The sequence below is a fragment of the Psammomys obesus genome, unplaced genomic scaffold (genome assembly GCF_907164565.1).
Source record: "Psammomys obesus unplaced genomic scaffold, mPsaObe1.curated_primary_1811, whole genome shotgun sequence".
Taxonomy (NCBI): Eukaryota; Metazoa; Chordata; class Mammalia; order Rodentia; family Muridae; genus Psammomys; species Psammomys obesus.
The window spans coordinates 1185141-1204067 of NW_026592890.1; the positions used below are offsets into that span (position 1 = coordinate 1185141).

Below are 18927 nucleotides of genomic sequence, written 5' to 3' on the forward strand. Positions count from 1 at the left end.
TGGAGTCATCACACTGTGAGGCACTGTATGAAAGGGCTGCCACCTTAGGAAGGTTGAGGCTGGCTGCCCCATTTCATGCAGAGACCCACGCGCTCTGTTTGGTGCCTGTCAGGGGTTTTTAGTGCACTCTCTTTAACAACTGCAGCTGGAGACTTGGATCCCAGCTAGGGTCAGCCAACGCTTAAGCCTTCAGATTTAATGACCTCTTCCCTCCAGGCCTTTGAGCCTTTGTATGAGAGAGCATTGCTCCCCGGATTGCACAGTGATGGCACACAGTGCTTACCCCGGGCGGCACCCCGGGAACCTTTCCTGGCCTGGCTGGACTCTCCATGGTACATCAATCTTGTTAATGGCCAGTTCTGTCCAGCTTGAGGAAAATTAGAGGCCATTTGCTTGCTTGCTGAACCCTGGGCTGGTCTGAGAAGTTCCCTCAGGGGGATTAAAAAACCAACATAGTTCTGCCCCACTCCCAGGAATCTGCTTGGGTTGACTTTAGATTCTCCCCTCATTCCTGCTGGCCCCCAGTTCTGTCCTGGTGTCTCTACTTGGCACTTCCTTCCTTGCCTCCTGTCTCCTGACAATAATCCAAACAGGCCTCAGCGCAGGGAACCAGTGACGTCCTGAGTGAATGTGTGGTTGACATGAACACAGCCATCTTAAGGACCCTAAAGCCTCCGCCCACGGCAGTGGTAAAGCCTTCCCTGGTGAAGCTGGGAAAGATGGGAGAGCCTTTCTGTGGTCAGAGTGCAAATGTTTTGACAGCACAGAAGATGTCCACTGTAGCTTTCTCTCCCTGGATGTTTATGCCTGAAGAGTGCTCCCCTACAGAGCCCGCTCCTGCTGAGGTTACCTCTGCATCTGCCTCCTTACTCAGTGGTGTGTAATAACCACACCCTGTTTATCTGATTGTGACAGCCCAGGCCCACTGTATGAAACAGCCTCACCTCTCTCTTCAACTCTATGTAATAATCATGCTGAGCTTCCGGGTGCTGCGGCTTCTCCATTAGAGAGTCCAGACCACTCCATGTGCACGCTGGCCCATGTGTCTGTCGTTTCTGCATTCTCTGGCTGTCCCCTAAGCTCTACAGGGACATGGCATCTCTGGGTTGATAAAGCCTGTGGTTATTCAGAGTCTGCTCCTCTTTCTTCTCCTCAGGACTGTCTACCTCTCACTTCTAGTCTCTAAGCTGTGACCTGGCACCTCTGGTAGACATTTTAGCGTGTTTTCTCAATCTGAATGGAAAGCTGAATCAGGGGAAGGGACTTTTTGTAACTCTAATGGGCCACACCTCAGGAATTCCCCAAGTTTTTTTTTTTCTTAAGAATGAAGACATTCTCTCTACAGTGGAGTCAGCACACTCAGGAATTACCATTGAGACACACTGGATTTGACCAACGATCAGTTTCTGAACGTGACTCTAACAATATGGGATCTATGAGTCCTTACCACAGTCCTGCAGATCTGTGCGTTCCCATCTTAAATACCTGTGCCGCCGTTTCCCTTATCCCATTTTCTGTGCTGCCCTCACCCTAGTGGCTGGAGTTTTATTTTCTGAATATTCCAAGAGCCACAGACGGTGTTCTTGTGACTTTCAGACTGGTTCACAGCTGCGCTTGGAGCCCCGAGACAGTTTGGTCTCACCCCGCAGAACTGGTTCACTGGCTCTGAGGTCAAGCCTGCCTGCCATTGGCCTCTTGCTCTCCAGAAAAATATCAGACTTTGAGTGTCATAACAGTATGCACAAACTGGGTGGCTTATAAACAATAGCAATGTGGGTCTCAGAGTCCTAGAGGCTGGGAGGCCCAAGGTCAAGGTGCCAGCAGATCTGATGTCTGCACAGTCTTGCTTCCTGCTTCTTAGAAGACTCCTCTTGGCTGTGTCCTCACATGGTGTCACGGGTCAGGAAAGCGCCACCTGTTTAGCAGGGCACACAGGGCCTTGTTTCTGTTTGCTATGAGGGCATCTTCGTTACTGTTCTACTGAGGTGAAGAGGCACCATGATGAAGGCGATTCTTAAACAACAAAGCACTTAATTGGGGGCTTGCTTACAGTTTCAGAGACAGTGTCACTATCATCATGGTGGGGAGCATGGCGGCAGACAGCTGCGGGAGCAGTTTCTGAGATCTTTACATACGCATCTACAGGCAGAGAGAGAGAACCTGGACCTGACTGAGCTTTTGAAACCTCAGAGCTTACCTTTAGTGATACGCCTCAACAAGGCCACACCTCCTAATCCTTCCAATCCTATCTAAGACTTTCATGCCCTGGTGACTAAACATTGAAATATACGAGCCCATGGGGCCACCCTTATTGAAACCACCCCAGGTATCTATTTCTCTTGAACCGCAGCCTGTTTACCTCTTAAAGGCCCCACTCCATCACAGTATCGCTTTGGGGGTGAAGGTATAGGAAGTTTGTCGGCACAGGCATCCAGACCACAGCAAAAGCAGCTGGCTTTTGGAAGGCTGTGACACCGGTTTTGACTTTATGAGTGTAGCAGCAGGCACTTGATGCAGACTCCCGTGATCTAGACAGCAGGGTTAGTCTGATTGTCAGGCTAGACTTTCATGTGTACCTCAAATCATGTTTCCTCCAGACGTCTTAGAATAGTTTCTAGCCTTCCTCTTGTTTTCTGATCAGATACGGAGGACCTCAGGTCAGGCCACCTCATGCCACCCACTAGCTGCCCAGTCACAGTGAAGATGCATCCTAAAGCTAGCACCCAAGAATACACCAGCCCCTGACTGCAACCTCCACCCGTGGTCCAAATTTATTAATGGCTCTCTTCACTTTCAGTCAGCATTCTGATCTGCAGATCAATTTAGGCCTTCCTGACAGTCACCTCTTCACCTCAGGTATCAGCTTCCTCGTCTCTGAGCTAGAATGCCTGATGGAAGCAGCTTACAGAAGGGGAGAAGCTTTTGCTCATGGCTTCAGAGGTTTAGTTGGCAGTTACTTGGCTCTGTGCGCATCTGTAGAACCCTGTGCTGCTGGGAGCTTGGGGAAGACTTGCCAAGGAACTTCTTCACCTCACGGTGGACACAGAGCAGACACTGAAGAGGGAGCTGAGGAAGATGTTTAACTTTGAACAGCACACTGAGCAGTTTCTTGCATCACTTAAAGTCTAGGACCTTCCAAAACAGTGCCACTGTCTCAGAATATGCATTTCTGTGTTTTTTATAATTATATTTACAGACTTATCCAGACAGTACCTGATTGCAAAATATTTTTAGCATACTCAAAGAAACCCTGCATCTATGACTTTAAGTTATAATGCCCTATTCTTTCTTCCCACTAGCCTCACATCTTACCTTTTCCTTTCGTGAGAAGGTATTTATGTGGTTTTCGGGCAGTTGGCTTCATTCTTTTGGTACGATGTTTTTAGTGTCCATGCATGCTATAGCATGTCGTCGTCCTTCGTTCTTGTTTGTTGCTCTTTGAGTGGCTGTGCTGCGCTTTTCCCATCTTTCAGCTGATGGACATTTCGGTGGACATCGGGTCATCACTCTGAGTAATGCTTCTATGAACGTTGTCTACAACTCCTTGTGTGGCTGTGTGGTTTCACTCCTCTTGATGGGTCATGGACTCAGCATTTCAAACTGCCTTCTGTACTAGTTGAACCATCTTGTATTCCATCCAGCAGTATGTGAGTGTTCTGACTCTCTAATTTCCTGCTAGCTTTTGTAATCATCTTATTTTTTTTTGTAACTACAACTACTATAGTAGTTATTGTAGCTTGTTTGTACTTATTTACTTGGATTTCTTTTTGAGCTAAGCTCTTTTGCAGTCCAGACTGACCTGAACTCACTGTGTGGACAAGGCTGGCCCTGAATTCCTTATCTTACTACATCCAGTTCTCAAATGCTGGGATTAAAAGTATGCATCACTGTCCTGATTTCATATTTGTTGCTGTGATAAAATGTCCTAACTAAAAGCAACTTAGAGGATAAAGGGTTAAATTTAACTCACAATTCCAAGTTACAGTCCATCATTGCAATGATGTCACAGCGGCCTGAGTCTGAAGCATCTAGTTCTATCATATCTGCCGTCAACAGCAGAGAGGAATGAAATGAATGCATGTTTTCTTACTTGCTTGCTCATGTTCAGCTAGCTCTATTGCTCTACCCTTACACACTTAGCGTTTTTTGCCTAGATCACAGTACCTCCCATACTGGGCTGGGCCTTTCCGCCTCACTTAAGGCAACCTAGATATTCCTGTGTACATGTACTCACAGGGCAATTTGATTTTAGGTAATTCTCCATTGACATTCTTTTCCTAGGTGAGTCTCTGTTGTGTCAAGTCAACCCCCCAGCCATCACAGCCGCCATGCCTGGCTTGCATTTATTTTTAATGGTCATTTAAAAGTATTTGAAGTTACAAAACTATTTCAGATTCCTTACTATTGCCATGAAAGAACATGTCATAGACTCCTGAGCTGTTCCTGGGTGTGTACCGCAGCGCTGAGTGAATCCAGAGGGCTGTAAAAGCTTCACTGCCGCTCATTCCTAGCACTTTTTCATTGCCCCGAACTGAAAACCTGTGCCTGCCACACGATGACTCCCATTTTGTCCTTTTGCCAGCCCCTGCTAACTTCCTTGTTGCCTTCATATGAGTTAGAATGTTCCACGTTTCTCAGGTGGGTAGGATTTTATCAAAATTCCTCTGTGCCTAGCTTACTTTGCTCAAGATGTTCGTAGTCCATCCATATTGTGGTTCACATCTACAGACTCCAGAGTTTCGGAGCCGTGGAAGAATGGCAAAGCCTCCCTTTGGTCCGAGTGTGGCTGTTGGCTGTGTGTGGAAAATGCCCACCACAGCTCACTTTCTCTTGATTTTTACAGCCTGAACAGCTCTTCAACAGAGATTGCTCCTGCCAAGATTAGCCAAACCTGTCTCTTTGATCCGGTTGTATACCATACTCCTGCCTATTTATCTGTATGAAATAACCCACCTTCTTGTCCAGCTATATACACTAGGCCTGCTTCTCTGTTCAGTCTATAGAATGAGAATGCTTAGCTTCTGGGGAACCGTGGTTTCTCCAGCAGATAGAATAGACCACCTGATCCCAGCTTGTCTGTCTGTCTGTCTTCATTCCCTCACTTGCCCCGTCAGGTCTGTCCCTGGATCTGTGCTGGACACAGTAGTTGGTTTGCTTCAGTTCTTTTGTAAGCAGCTATGGTGTGATCTTAAATAAACTCATAGGGACAACGCACTTGTTTTCCCAGGAGCTCTGTCAGGGCTTTAAAGTCCTGGGGTGTGTCTCCAGCTGGGACCATCTTTGCCCTTTGTCAGCATAGGATGTGGTGACATTTTTCATTGCATTTTCATAGCTCATGTCTAGAGAGTCTTCTGAGTGACCATTGATGGAGAGCCCCCTCACAGCAATGAGGGAGACTTGCTGAGAGGCTCCCGTGTGACACCATTAGCAGACCTGGCATTCTGCCACTGCTGTTGTTTATCTGCAAAGCACAGGGACACACTGGGCAGTGTGCAGCGTCCAGCTTGCTCCCAGGCTTTAGCTTAGCGATCTCACTCCAGAACCATGCTGTCTGCAATTTTATTGGCTTGACTTCCCAAATAAGATGACTGTACTGTATCGTTTATAAGCTATAATGACTGAAGTCATGCTCATCTAGCTTATGCTGTCTTGCAAGGCCTTTGTAGCTGCCTGGTATGAAATACATCCTTTTTTTTTTTTTGAGACAGGGTTTCTCTGTGTAGTCTTGGCTGTCCTGGACTTGCTTTGTAGACCAGGCTGGCCTCAAACTCACAGAGATCTGCCTGCCATGGCTTCTCAGAGTGCTGGGATTACAGGCTGAAGTAATTCTTTATTCACAAAAAAGTTAAGTGAGTCTCACTGACTTCCAAGTTCTCTGTATACAGTTCTCCTAAGGAAGTACAAGGGAAATGACCGCCAGTCTCTGGACTTCTTAGATTAAAACTTTGGAGCAGACCAAAGCCATTGAAGACTTAAACAAATCCCGAGACGAGTTGGAGAAAATGAAGGAGCAAGCGGAGAAAAAGCTTATGTCGGTCAAGTCAGAGCTGGATAGTACTGAGGAGGAGGCTAAGGCGTACAAGGAAAGGGCCAGGGCCATGATCGAGGTGGCAGTCTTCGAACTGAATACCATGAGGAAATCTCTGGACGAAGCAGAGCGGAGGGAACAGCAGGTATGTCGAATTTTCCTCAGGACTTTTTGACACACCAATAATCATCATGAGTCTCTCAGCCAAGGAGAGCAGTTCATACTTGCATGGCATAGATTATAAGAAAGAAAAAAAAATTAATGTTCTTATCAAGGCAATAGAAAGCCAGTTTGGGCCCAGCTTCTGGTGGTGATGAGATGTTTTAAACTGTGTTTGATAATTGCCTCATCGCATTTAATGTTAAGCAGGGCTTGGAAGCCAGAGAGAAGCTTTATCTCCCACAGAGATCGGCTGCAGGAAACAGCCTCCAACCTCACTCAGTGGCACCCAGACTTCATGGTTGACCAAGCGCAGATGTAAGCCATAAAGGAAGTCCGAGTTGGCTGGATGGTTGCGAGGAGGAGAGTTTTATCTCCTGAGCACATCAGGTCAAACATAAAGAACTCTGTCCCGGGCAGTCTGACCTCTTCTGCCTTAGCGTGTCACTTTCTGAAGCTGAAAAGGGCAGAGAATGGACTCTGATTTTAGGATTTTTTTCCCCCACTCTGTTTTGGCTCATGTGTCAGGCAGAGCTGGGAAGAGCCAAATTCTAAGAGCAAGTGGTTCTCAGGAAGAAAACATCCCAGGAATTGTGAGTGTTGGCCGCATTCAAGAGGGCGGGAAAGTCTGACGGAAGACTAGGCTGATATCTTATTCTATAGAGGTGCCTTAACGAAGTTTGGGAATCGGGGCAGCTCATAGGAAGGCAGTTATTTCCCTTAGATCTACAGGCTGGAGAGTCAAGGTGTCAGCAGATGGGGTCTCAGGTTTATAAAGGGTGTCTTCTGGAATCCTCAAATGGCAAAAGCTCTGGGGACTCAGTGATAGGGAGACTCCACCCTCATGATCTCATTCAAGCCCAACAACTCACAGAGCCAGTGGAGCCATCCCACCGAGGAGGAGGTTTCAGTGTTCGCTCTGGGTGTGGGATATGCAAATCTCCCATGCTGGACCGTTGATGGTAAGGAAGGTGGGGATAAATGAGTACGGGCCTGGCATGCTTGGATGGTGTTCTGATGGCACTCCATCTGCAGACTGGATCCCGTCTTTTCTGCACTGGAAGGTATTTAGCGAAGTTTGTTTTTCCTGTGTTAGCCTAGGGCCACAGAAACCACCTTTGGAGAAGGTGAAGTGACACAGTCCCCATTCTAGCCACTGTCCCTGGCTTCTACATCCCCACTTCATGATGGGCATCCAGCAGTCTCAGATCAGCCAGTGATGGCACCGTGCATTGAAGCAGCAGTCCTTGCAGGGTGGTTTAAGAAGGACGGAGAAGCCGCCTTGTTTTCATCAACTCGTTCTGTCTCTTTGACACCCCCACACAGAAACGGTTATCACTCACTGACAGGCTCACACCAACAGCCCCAGAGCATGTCCTCAGCTGTCATTTCACTTGTGGAGGATTTCAGGACAGACTTAGTGAGGTCAGGGTCTGATGGATGATTTCCTAGGGTTCTTGACTCAGTAGCAAACACACAGATGGCCCCTTGACGCAGAGGAGATTATAAACTTGCTGAAGCTTGGGGAACCTGCAGGGATTTATGGAAGTCACTTAGCAGGCAGGCCTAGTCACCCAGGCTAGACTGAGTAATCTGCCTCCCTCATGCAGATTGGGGTTTTCCTCTTTGCTCTTGTTGTTGCCTTTGACCCGGCAACAGTGATGTGTTTTCTTTTCCAGCTAACATGTGTCTGCTTGCTGTTGCAGCTGGTGGACTTCCGGGAGGCAGTTTCCAGTTTGCTGGGCTTGAACACGACCTCTCTCGTGATTCCTGACTGTGACATCATCAGATGTCTAGAAAGACTGATCCACCACCATCACTTTGTTCCCTGTGCCTGCCTCACAGATGTGAGTGCTGAGCAAGGCTCACAGTGCCACCCAGAACTTCCACACTGAGGGAGGAACCGAGAGACAGGGTATAATTCTCAAGTTGGGTAGCTTACAGATTCCTAGTATTTTTGAAATCTGGCTGGAGTATTATAATATTTTGATGACTTAGTGAGAGTAGATCATGGACAAAGAAGGTTTCCTTAAGGGCCATGGCAAAGGCTAGAGAGATGGCTCAACAGGTAAAGGCACTTGCTACCAAGCCTAACAACCCGAGTTCAATTCCTGGGACCCCCATGGCAGAAGGAGAGAGCTGACTTCTGCAAGCTGCCCTCTGCCCACTACGCAGGCTGTTACCTAAGTGTATACACACACACACACACACACACACACACACACACACACACATACATACACACACACACTGTTCCTCTCTCACACACACATACACACACTCACTCTCTTACACACAAAAGAAATCAATGTAAAAAAGGTGCCAGTCCTAGAGGAATACTAAACACTAAAACTATCTGTACTTCGTTAGTTAGCACATCGAGACCCACGGGAATCCCCTGGTTCATGCCTACGTTGGCACAGATGAGAACACAGTGTAGAACAGCCAAGCTGGAACGTTACTGGCAACTTTAAATCTCAAGATAAGCGTGTGAAGAAGTTTTCTGAAAAATGTTATTTAAAGTTACTTTACATTTGTGTGTTTGTGTGTGTGCAGGTGCCAATAAAGCCCACAAGAGGTAGTCAGATCCCTTGGAACTGGAGTTGCAGGCAGTGTAAAGCACTTGATGTGGGTGCTGGGAGCTGAACTCAGGTCCTCTGCAGGAGCAGCAAGTGCTGTTAGCCACTGAGCCATCTGTCCAGCCTCACAGAAAAACCTTCTCTCTCTCCATGTACACAAAATCTGACACATAATAATTGTGCCTGTTTATAGATTTCTGGGTGACATCCCAGTCCACGCATCCAGAGTGTAGCCATGAGATCAGGGTAACATGGTGAAGTCTGAGCACATTTATGTACACGCTTTCCAGGGCCCAGAGACAGTTGTGCTAACACGTGTTCTACATGGTTAGTGTGGGAGCCAGGATGCACGAGGCAGAGGCTGTGCTTCCTAGAGCTCAGCCTCAGATTCTCTGCAGTTTTGAGGCTACGAGGATTCACCGGCAAAAAGGAAGGCAGGCTAGCCTACAGTCCAGTCAGGACAAGTCTAAAGGTGACAGGGTTTAAAAAGTGACTTAGTTGAAAGCCCTGACAGGTCTGAGATGATAAAAATGTGCCTGCTTTTACTAACACTCCCAGGTCACTCTAAGTGCTGGCTTTGAAAGTTTGAACAGGGCTAACTTCAGTTCTTTACATTTAAAGTCTCTTGTATGAGCCCAGTCTGACAGATGAATAAATCCTCTTCAGTTTTATTCACCAGCATAACAAATACGCTTAACAGCAAAGCACTTTTCATGGCCCTGATTTTAGTATAGATAGTAGTTTCTCCCTTCTTTCAAAATTTCTGTTGGACAAATATATTTCAGAAAACTATATTCTTAGCATCATTGAGAGCATTTTCTGTTGGACAGTTTATCTGATTTTACATATATGAAATATAGGATAGAAGGCCCCGGAGGGGACAAGAGGGCCAACAGAGTCAACCCAACTAGACCTGTGGGGCCTTCCAGAGATGGAAGCACAAACCAAGGACCATAAATGGACTGGACCTAGGCCCCCTACGCATATGTGACTGATGGGCAGCTTGATCTTCATGTGGGTTCCCTAGTAAGTTGAGCGGGTGCTGTCTATGACTTGGACTCTGTTGTCTGCTTTTCAATCACTTCCTTCTAATGGGGCTGCCTTGCCTGGCCTCAGTGGGTGAGGATGAGCTCAGTCCTGATGTGACTTGATGTGCTGGGGTGGGTTGGGGGGCTTCCCTTTTTCTGAGAAGGAGGAGGGGGTAATAGAAGGAAGAAGGTGGGAGGGTGGGACTGGGAGGAGGGGAGGGAGGGAGCTACGATCAGGATGTAAAATGAATATATAGATTAAAAATAAATCAAAAAAATAAACCTTTCTGAATTGTCCCTGATTCTTGTGTGTGTGTGTGAGAGAGCTATAGCTGGAGAGAGGTGTGCGCAAGTGTGTGCAGATCCTTGTGCCTTTGTGTACGCATGAGAGGGTCAGGCGAGGACATCAGGTATGTTCTCTATGATTCTCTACTTCATTTCCTTGAGGCACGGTCTCTCAACGAACCTGGAGCTAGGCTGGCAGCAACCATGCTCTGCCATCCTCCTGTCTCTCCAGGAGGAGCTACAACCATTTGCTCAGTCATACCCAGCCTTTGAGTGATCCAGCTGGGATTTGAACTGAGGTTGTCAGGCTTGCATGAAGTCATCTATCTAGCCACAGCTTGTACTTTTATGTGTCTTATTAAACAAACAAGCACATAAATAAATCAGCAATCCCTGTGCCTCACAACACTGAGAAAAGATGAGAAATATACAACCAACTGTTAATCCACAGCCACAAACAAGGCACAAGCTGAGTCAAGACAACAAGAGAGCATGCAGACCTAGCCATCAGTTAGGCTGGGAATAAGCTTAGATACTGATTTGAATGGTTTAAAAAAAAAGCATGAAAATAAATATTCTTTCATAAACAGAGTGAATGGCCCATCCAATATGTTTTAAAAGATACACTGCTTCCTTTAGGCCTGGTGGCATACTCTTGTAATCTCAGTTCTCAGGAGGCTGAGCCAAGAGGATTGCTCTAAGGTTGAAGCCACTCTGGGCCGCATAGTGAGTTTCAGGCCAGCCTGGGCTACATATTGAAACTGTTTCAAACCAACCAACCAGCCAACCAACCAACTATCCAACCAGCCAGGCCTCCTGCAGCCCTGCCAGGTTAGGTTTACCTCCTCTGCTAGACTGCCATCGAGCTGGAGTGGTGTCTGCTTTCTTATTTCTCCTTTAATTGGCCATTAGTTACCTGTCAGGGTTCATATAAGAGACTAAAAACAGCCCACAGTGGCTACAACTGTACTTTATCATGTGAAGTTACCCTTTGTTTATCCAAATGTATGGCTCAGTGTATATATAAATCACAGTTTTTGATACACTTATTAATATTAGAATGTTTGACTATATTCCCTAGGGACTTTCAGTGCAAAGAATCTGGGATAAGTATAAATAAATTCCGTGTCTGTAGACAGTTCATGCAGATGGTAATTGTTTGTTATCTGGACAAATTGAAAATGTGTTGGTGAAGCCATTTCTTTCATGTCAAAATGCCAGTTGGTTGCTGGCCTTTCCTTTGGGCACAGGTTCCAGGGCTGGCAGGCTGGCTTCACATTTCTGCACTAAGCTTTGTTTTTATATATTATTCATGTATATTTTATATTGTCCAATAAAATGCATTAGATGAATGTGATTTTTAGATAAGGTCCTAAATATTTAATACTAACTCATCTAACAAATACACTCAAGGGGAATTGCTATTGGGGTTATTGTTTTGGTCACCGAGACATCTAAATATTTTCAGAAAATATCTCAGAAAAAAACCTTCTAAGCTTTGTTCCATCTAAATTCACACTGTATTCTTCTAGTCTTCTGCAGAGGAATGACCAGTGATCTAGACAAGGAGGTGAGGGGCTGAAGGGCTGTTGAAGACATCTGTGAGATGATGTCAAAACAGCAGCAGAAGAGGCAGCTAAGTTTTACTGGGATAACATTTCATGGTGACTAACTTTTAACTGGGAAGGCTTCTTTCAGTTTGTGTAGTGGAGTTTAATGGAGTTACCTTATAATGGTCCAACAATGTTTTGACTAGATATGAGAGACTAACAAACAAAAATCACAGTGCCAGGGATGGATCACCTCTTCTGGAGGTGTTGGCCAGTGAGGCCTGGTGGGACCCCCAAATATGACAGGGTGCCACCAATAGCTCTTGGCTACTCTCCAGATCCTGATGGTAAGATCCTGTTGCTGAAGATACCTCATACCTGAGTCACAGCACACGGAGAGATCAAACAGGTCTTCACCTGGAAGCTTCATCCCTACTGGCAAGCTCATAGTGCTGGAAGCTGCTACACACACTCCCAGAGGAGAAAAGTAATTCATGTCATCCAACCGTGGGCCCCGTAACTACAGTAAGGACGAGCCGGTCAAGGAGTGTCCACTGGTGCAGCGGCGGCACAAAGGTCGTGGAAGTAACCAAGCGTGTTCTGATTGGATTTAGGGCCACTCCGAAAGATGGAAACTATGTAGCACTGACATCAGCGGATGTGGCCTGCTACCTAGTGGAGAAGCCTCTATTACACTCATAAATGAACATGATTTATCATTACAGACTAGTGCATCCCTCAACCCTTATCAGGGAAGTTTCTTTTTGCAGTAGATAGAGATTAAGAAAGAACAAGAGAGAGACTGCAACGTAGTTCCAGTGCAGAAAATGAGAGGCTGCGGAGTGCTCAGCCCTAAATTGCACGTCAGTGTCACAGTCCCTTCTCCCAAGGCTCAGGGATCATTGTGGAAGAGTGTGGATAGATTCTCAGAGCTAGCGGCAGCGGATGACTACAAGGAAACTGTTTTCCACACCTAACGGATCACGTGCACGTATGTGATACAGCATGCACAAACACGTGCACAAGCTCAGGATGGGCGAAACCCGACATGCAAAGCGGGAGTGGCGCGTGCTGTCTCTTTCCTTGCCAAGGAGCTATTGACAGCTATCCCCCAGCTATGGACTGCTGGGAGAGGGAGAGTCAGGTTTTCTGAGTGTGGTCCCTGGTAGGTTGGCCATACTGCAGTGGAGGGTCAGAAATTCAAGAATTTATATCCGTGCAGCCTGCACTGATCGGAACATTAAAATCAGCGTGATCTTCTTCCCCCTTTACCTCATTCTCTCTAACAGCTGCTCCTTGCACCTGAGTCTCCCTGACACTCCTTTTTCTCCTTTTTGCCCTGTCAATCTTTACTCAACCTGGAGCCAGCCTAGACCTTATGGTTCATTTCTCCAGTCACTTTCCTCCTAATACCTTTGACTTCTTATTTCCTTGCTCTTCTGTCCTCAACTTTGAATTAATACCAGCAACCACTGTTTCTGCTGATTTATCTGCCCCACTGAATGAGGCTGGAGAAAATAACATAAAATCACAGTTAAGTGGCATCCCAAATCCACAACCTTGATCTCCTCAGAGCCCTCTGTGCCAACTGGTCATCCTATATCGTTTTCCCAGTTGGATCTCACTGCCATTTTCTGAAACAACTCTTGAAAATATTCGTTTCCTCACTGCCTTTATCCCATCTCTTCCTTCTTCCTTCTCAGGGGATAATATCCTCTGATTTCACTTAGAAAATAGAAGCCATTACAGGAAACACTCTGGGTAGCACATCCTAATAACAACTTTTATGTGTACACGTACACACCTATTTTTCCCTTTCCCTAGTTTAGCTTAATTCTGCTTCCTGCCTGGGCACTCACAGTTTTAGAAACCCATGGCCCCCAGCTCCTTGTTTCTCTTTGGAATGTTTCTGTCCGCATCTCCATTCACAGCTCATTTCCACCATATTTGGACACATTCAGTCATTCCCCTCCGAAAGCATTATTGCCCCTTTCCCACACAGCCCGCTCTCCCTTTTCTTCTGTGTATTTGAGACCCTTGAAAGTGTCTGCCCGTGGTCTTGAGACTTTCCCCTGGTCAGAAGGGTAAGGGACATGTGCCCCGGTGTAGCTCTGAAGGACATAGGCCTTCAGAGCAGTGGCTCTGGGGAAGAGGGGGTGTGGGGGAGCTGGGAGGAGTGGAGAGAGGGGAGGCTGTGGTCAAGGTGTAGTGTATGAAAGAAGAACAAAGAAAGAATAAAAAGACAGATGCCTGTCTAAATGCAAAATATGGACGTGTCGATTCAGGAGGAATTTCATACAAAGACAAAAATAGATATTAAAGTGATGGCTCCACAGGTAAGAAGCCAGATTGTCAGTGAGCTAGCCCAGGGTTTGTACTTCTGAGTCACACACCCTGGCTGTGAGGTGCTGGCTCTGGATCTGGCCAGGGCTGCTGGCTCCTGACAGCCCTTATCCAAGTCCCTTTCCAGGACTTAAATCTTGCCCTTCTCTCACAGACATTTTACTAGGAAAACTCTCATATAGTGAGTGGTTGATGCAAGGACACACAGACTTGGCATTTGTCCCTCAGTGAGGGATGCCCTGGAAGGTCCTCTCAGCCTCTCACCCTTCCTTTCTCAGAAGATCATGTGATGGTTAGCACTAATTGTCAACTGAACACAATATAGAATTACCCTGGAAGGCATTCGAAATTGAGGAATTATCTAGATCAGATGATCTGGTGGAGGATTGCTTGGATTGCTAACTGGTGTGGGAAGACCCAGCCCACTGAGGGTGGCACCATTCCCTACAAAGGGTGTCCTGCACTATATGAGAGGAGCCAGCAGGCCAGCAAGCAGGCAGGCCTACCTGCATTATTTCCTCTGTGGATACAATTTGAACTGCTTTAAACTCCATCCATCCTGACTCCTCCAAAGCAACGAAGTGTAACCAGAACTGTAAGCTAAATAAACCCTTCCTCCCTGAAGTTCCTTGTTATCAGCACATTTTCTCACAGCAACAGAAGCAGAACTGGATGTAATGCAGTGCTACCACACCCTAGCCAGCCTCCTACTTTCTCACAAGTTTGGCTTCTCTGTAGGCCATTGACCAACCCACTGCTTTACAGTCTTTCCAGGAAACTTGACTCAAGACAGATTCACACATCCTCTATGGATCTAGGCCTGAAGACACTAAACTGCCTCGCTGTCTTCTGTGATGTAGTTTTACCAATCATCTAACCACTGTTCCTCCATCACTCAGTACTACAGGGTCTACCAAAACCCCTAAACAGCAAGATAGAAATATTGGTGAGAAGTGATACTTCTTGCTTCTTTCACAAGTCTTCATGAGGACTTTTTTTAAAAATATTTTATTATTATTATTAGTTACACTTTATTCATTTTGTACCCCCCCATAAGCCCCTCCCTCCTCCCCTCCCGACCCCACCCTTCCTCCCATTTCTGCATGCATGCCCCTCCCCAAGTCCACTGATAGGGGAGGTCTTCCTCTCCTTCTTTCTGATCTTAGACTATTAGTTCTCATTAGAAGTGGCTGCATTGTCATCTTCTGTGGCCTGGTAAGGCTGCTCCCCCTCAGGGGGAGGTGATCAAAGAGCAGGCCAATCAGATTATGTCAGAGGCAGTCCCTCTTTCCATTACTATGTAACCCACTTGGAAACTGAACTGCCATGGGCTACATCTGTGCAGGGGTTCTAGGTTATCTCCATGAATAGTCCTTGGTTGGAGTATGAGTCTCTGGGAAGTTCCCTATGTTCAAATTTTCTTGTTCTGTTGCTCTCCTTGTGGAGTTCCTGTCCTCTCCAGCTCTTGCTTCATGAGGACTCTTAACTAAGTCCTAGTATAAGGTTGAGAACCAGAAAATAACCTCATTTATTTTGTTAGTATATATACATATATATTTGTGTGTGTGTTGTTTTGCTTTTTTTGAGGCTGTGTACCCTTGGCTGCCCTGTAGATTAGGCTGACCTCAAACTCACAGAGATCGGCCTGCCACCGTTGCCTTCCAGGTGCTGGGATTAAAGGCCTATACCACCACCACCACCACCCAGCAGCCTCATTTTGAATGTTCGGTGGCTTTAACAGTTCACAGATGTTACTTATATTAGAACAGGAAAAAAGAGGTCTGTCATAGGGGAAATCACAGGACCCTCTGAGGGCTGAAGGGACAGAAGCACAATTGAGCTTTCTGTGGACATTCCTAAGTGCACACAGCAGCATGAGAACAAGCAGGAAGCCAGTGATACAGAATCACATGACACGTGGTTTGGAGCCACTGTTTTCAGAGTCTTCCTTTTTGTTTCCAACCCCAGACACCCCCACTGCTCCTGCAGGTCTCTGGACCAGGAAGTACCCGCTGAGTTCCTGTCCTCTCAGGGACCACAAACCTATTGACTGAGTGCTGTGCTCTCTGCTAATGATGCCACAGAGAACCGAGTGTGCCTACCGAGTGTCCAATAGCAGTAGCTGTGGCAGTGGCCTTGTGACCACTGCCAACATCCAGATCTCACACTTGGGCATCTGACCGGCTCAACTCAAGTGGCATCTGGAATCTACTGCTAGAGCATACCAGGAGAGTATTCTACCTGTCAGGGCCAGAGGGGCTGGAAGGCACACTACAAGTTCATTCGTTTTCACACTCTCTCTTGTTATATTCAGTTTACTCACAGGACCACACAGTCGCATCCATGTCTGTGTGAAGTAAAAGATCCACAAGAATTTGTGCCATGGTCTGCTGTGCCGTGCTGTGTTATCCCATGGGGCTCTGTTCCATTAACAATAGCTGCTTTGACTCATTATTTCATGACCTTTTAATGTTTGGGAAAAACACTTCATGGTAAGAGGAGAGAAATGGATGTTGATTTTCCAATCACAACATCCCCAATTCTATGCTGCTCCTTCTTACATTCATGAACTAACGGAGAGGATGCGGGTCATTCGCAGAGGGATCCCGCGTTGTAAGCTGGCTCACAGTGGACTGAGGAGCAGGAGGTGGTTTATCTGCAGAGCAGCACTTTTTCATCTGTAAACAGCAAGAGCACCAAGGCGGCTTTGTGCTGCAAGGACCCTCCTGGCACTGCCTGGTAGGCGAATAGAGGAAAAGGCCAACTGCAGCGTGCAGGGTTTAGTAGAGAGCGGATCAAGCCCACAGAGTGGTCTTGATGCCAACTGCATTGTGTGTTGCCTTCTGGACACCTAAGAAAAAGCTTGGCTGTCATTGAGACTCTGATTTTAACGTAGATATAAACCTAACAATTAATTCCTAGAGTGTGGCAGTGTATAATGAATGGGAAATGTCTGGCTGGCCTCCTACCCCATGTTTGGAAGTAATTGTTAATTTTATTGTTGAGGTTTGCAAAATATCTTAATCCTTTAATGTAGAGCTTTTAGATTAAAGCTCTTATTTGTCAGTGATAAAGGCTTTCAAAAAATGATTTCCTAATATGCCATGGCTTTGGAGGTAGTTTGTTGTAGGAAAGAAAAGCCAATCAAAGAAACAGGGCAAATAAATAGTCAACAGATGGCTATTTTATCCCAAACAGCGTTTCTACACTCACTCACCATAAAATGTTCACCAAGAGTTTTAGAGGTGGGATTATGAGCCTCATCTTTACAAACGGGTTAAACAGGGTAAAGTGATTAACAGGGACTCATCCAAGGTCATTAAAGTAGAAAGTGGTCAAATGTAGGTTTATACCAGTTCTAGCTGGCTCACGCTTTGTGAATATAAGTGAAAAAAAAATCTCAAAACAGACTTGATTAGCAAGGCTGTAATTTTTATGTTCTGGGGAAAAATATTCTAATGGACGCTCAAGCTCCTCTTTTGCTCTGCTTCCCAAGCCTTATTTTGTTCTTTCTAGGACCTTGACATCTTAAGTGCATTGGAGAACTGAAAAGATAATTTGTATGCATTAGTTTAGCCTTACATTTTTCAGGAGTTTCTTTTGCTTGTGACAATGCTTAAAGCATCTAGAGGAATTTGCATGCATTATGAACTGAATGTCAGTATCTCCTGAAAATTCATGTGTTGAAGTCCTAAGCTCTCCTGTGATGGTATTTGCTGATGGAGTCTTTGTGAACTCTATCTCTAGATGAGGGTGTGAGGGTAGAGGCCCCATGATGGGATTAGTGTCCTGAGAAGGAGAATCATCATTATTGTCATCGTCACCATCATCATCATCAATCAGTAGCATAAGCAGCTGCTGCTGTGGCTGTAGCTTGTTCTCTGCCTGCGTATGATGGCATAGTGAAGTGGCATAGAAGAAAGCCCTTGCTGGAGCCAGACCAAGCTGTCATTCTATCATTAGACTCGCAGCCTCCACAGCAGTGGGAAATGAACTGGTGTTGTTTAAGCCATCCACTCTATCCTGCTTCTACTTAGTCGTGGCTGTCTGAGTTGACTGAGGTTGTAACGAGTCCCTGAAGCACTTCCACTGTGTAATGTAGCTCAATGGCCAGTCACATACATGGTATTTCAGTTCTGGATGGTTGTAATGATGTGAAGAATGCTGTATCTGTACAGTATGTGAAAAATTCTGCCAAGTATTTGTGATTCTCTTAACTCAATATTTATCCTTACATTTTTCTTCCTCTGGTAAAAATACACAACACTAATCAAAGTACAAGAGCATAGGCCAGCGGGGTTCCTCGCCCTTGTAATTTGTTCCTCTTACCCTCAGTACAGGGGTTGAGCTCAGATCAACATTAACAGGATCTATAATTTACGACTTTGGAGGACATGGCTACATACTTTTGAGAATCAAGCTTTTGTGTTAGCCTAGGCCAAGAAATGTATTTAGAAATAATTTTTAGATTCTTTCTTACATACAAGTTACTAAGTTTTCGACAATAGTCCTGTTGAAGAGTCCTTAGAAAGTGGCAATGATGACCTTCAGGGGTGATAAAATCATGTATGTGCCTCAGATAATTAGCAAGGAAAAGGCATATTCCACATAAGTTCTGAAAATTACTAAATCACAATTATACGAAAGAGTATTACTGTTTATTTACAAGTCTACATTGAGCATTTTGTAAGCTTTGTCAAAATTAATCTTCTCCTAAGCTGTTGGGCAGTTGGCTGACATTCTGATTAGCCTTGCTTTAATGTCGAAAAAAGAATCTATGATGGGCGAAGTGGCTGGTGCTGGTCCCATGCTGGATGATCTCACCCGGGAGCTTTCACCTTTCTGTATTGTACCATGTTTTTGGAAGGTCCTCCCTTCTCAGTATGTGTGAGTGTGCATTCTTGTGTGTGTGTGTGTGTGTGTGTGTGTGTGTGTGTGTGTGTGTGTGTGTGTGT

General features: G+C 45.8%; 1 protein-coding gene across 4 annotated transcripts in view; it reads left to right on the top strand.

The window, feature by feature from the left end:
• Armt1 (acidic residue methyltransferase 1) overlaps positions 1 to 9976 on the top strand; it is a 113045-nt gene extending 103069 nt beyond the window's left edge. For all 4 annotated transcript variants that reach the window (XM_055615998.1, XM_055615999.1, XM_055616000.1 and 1 more), the window contains 3 exons: positions 5937 to 6173; positions 7894 to 8034; positions 9627 to 9976. In XM_055615998.1, the coding sequence (XP_055471973.1) occupies positions 5937 to 6173; positions 7894 to 8034; positions 9627 to 9677 (429 nt within the window). In that variant the 3' untranslated portion in view covers positions 9678 to 9976. The remainder of the gene's footprint in view (positions 1 to 5936; positions 6174 to 7893; positions 8035 to 9626) is intronic.
• Positions 9977 to 18927: the final 8951 nt, after the last annotated feature.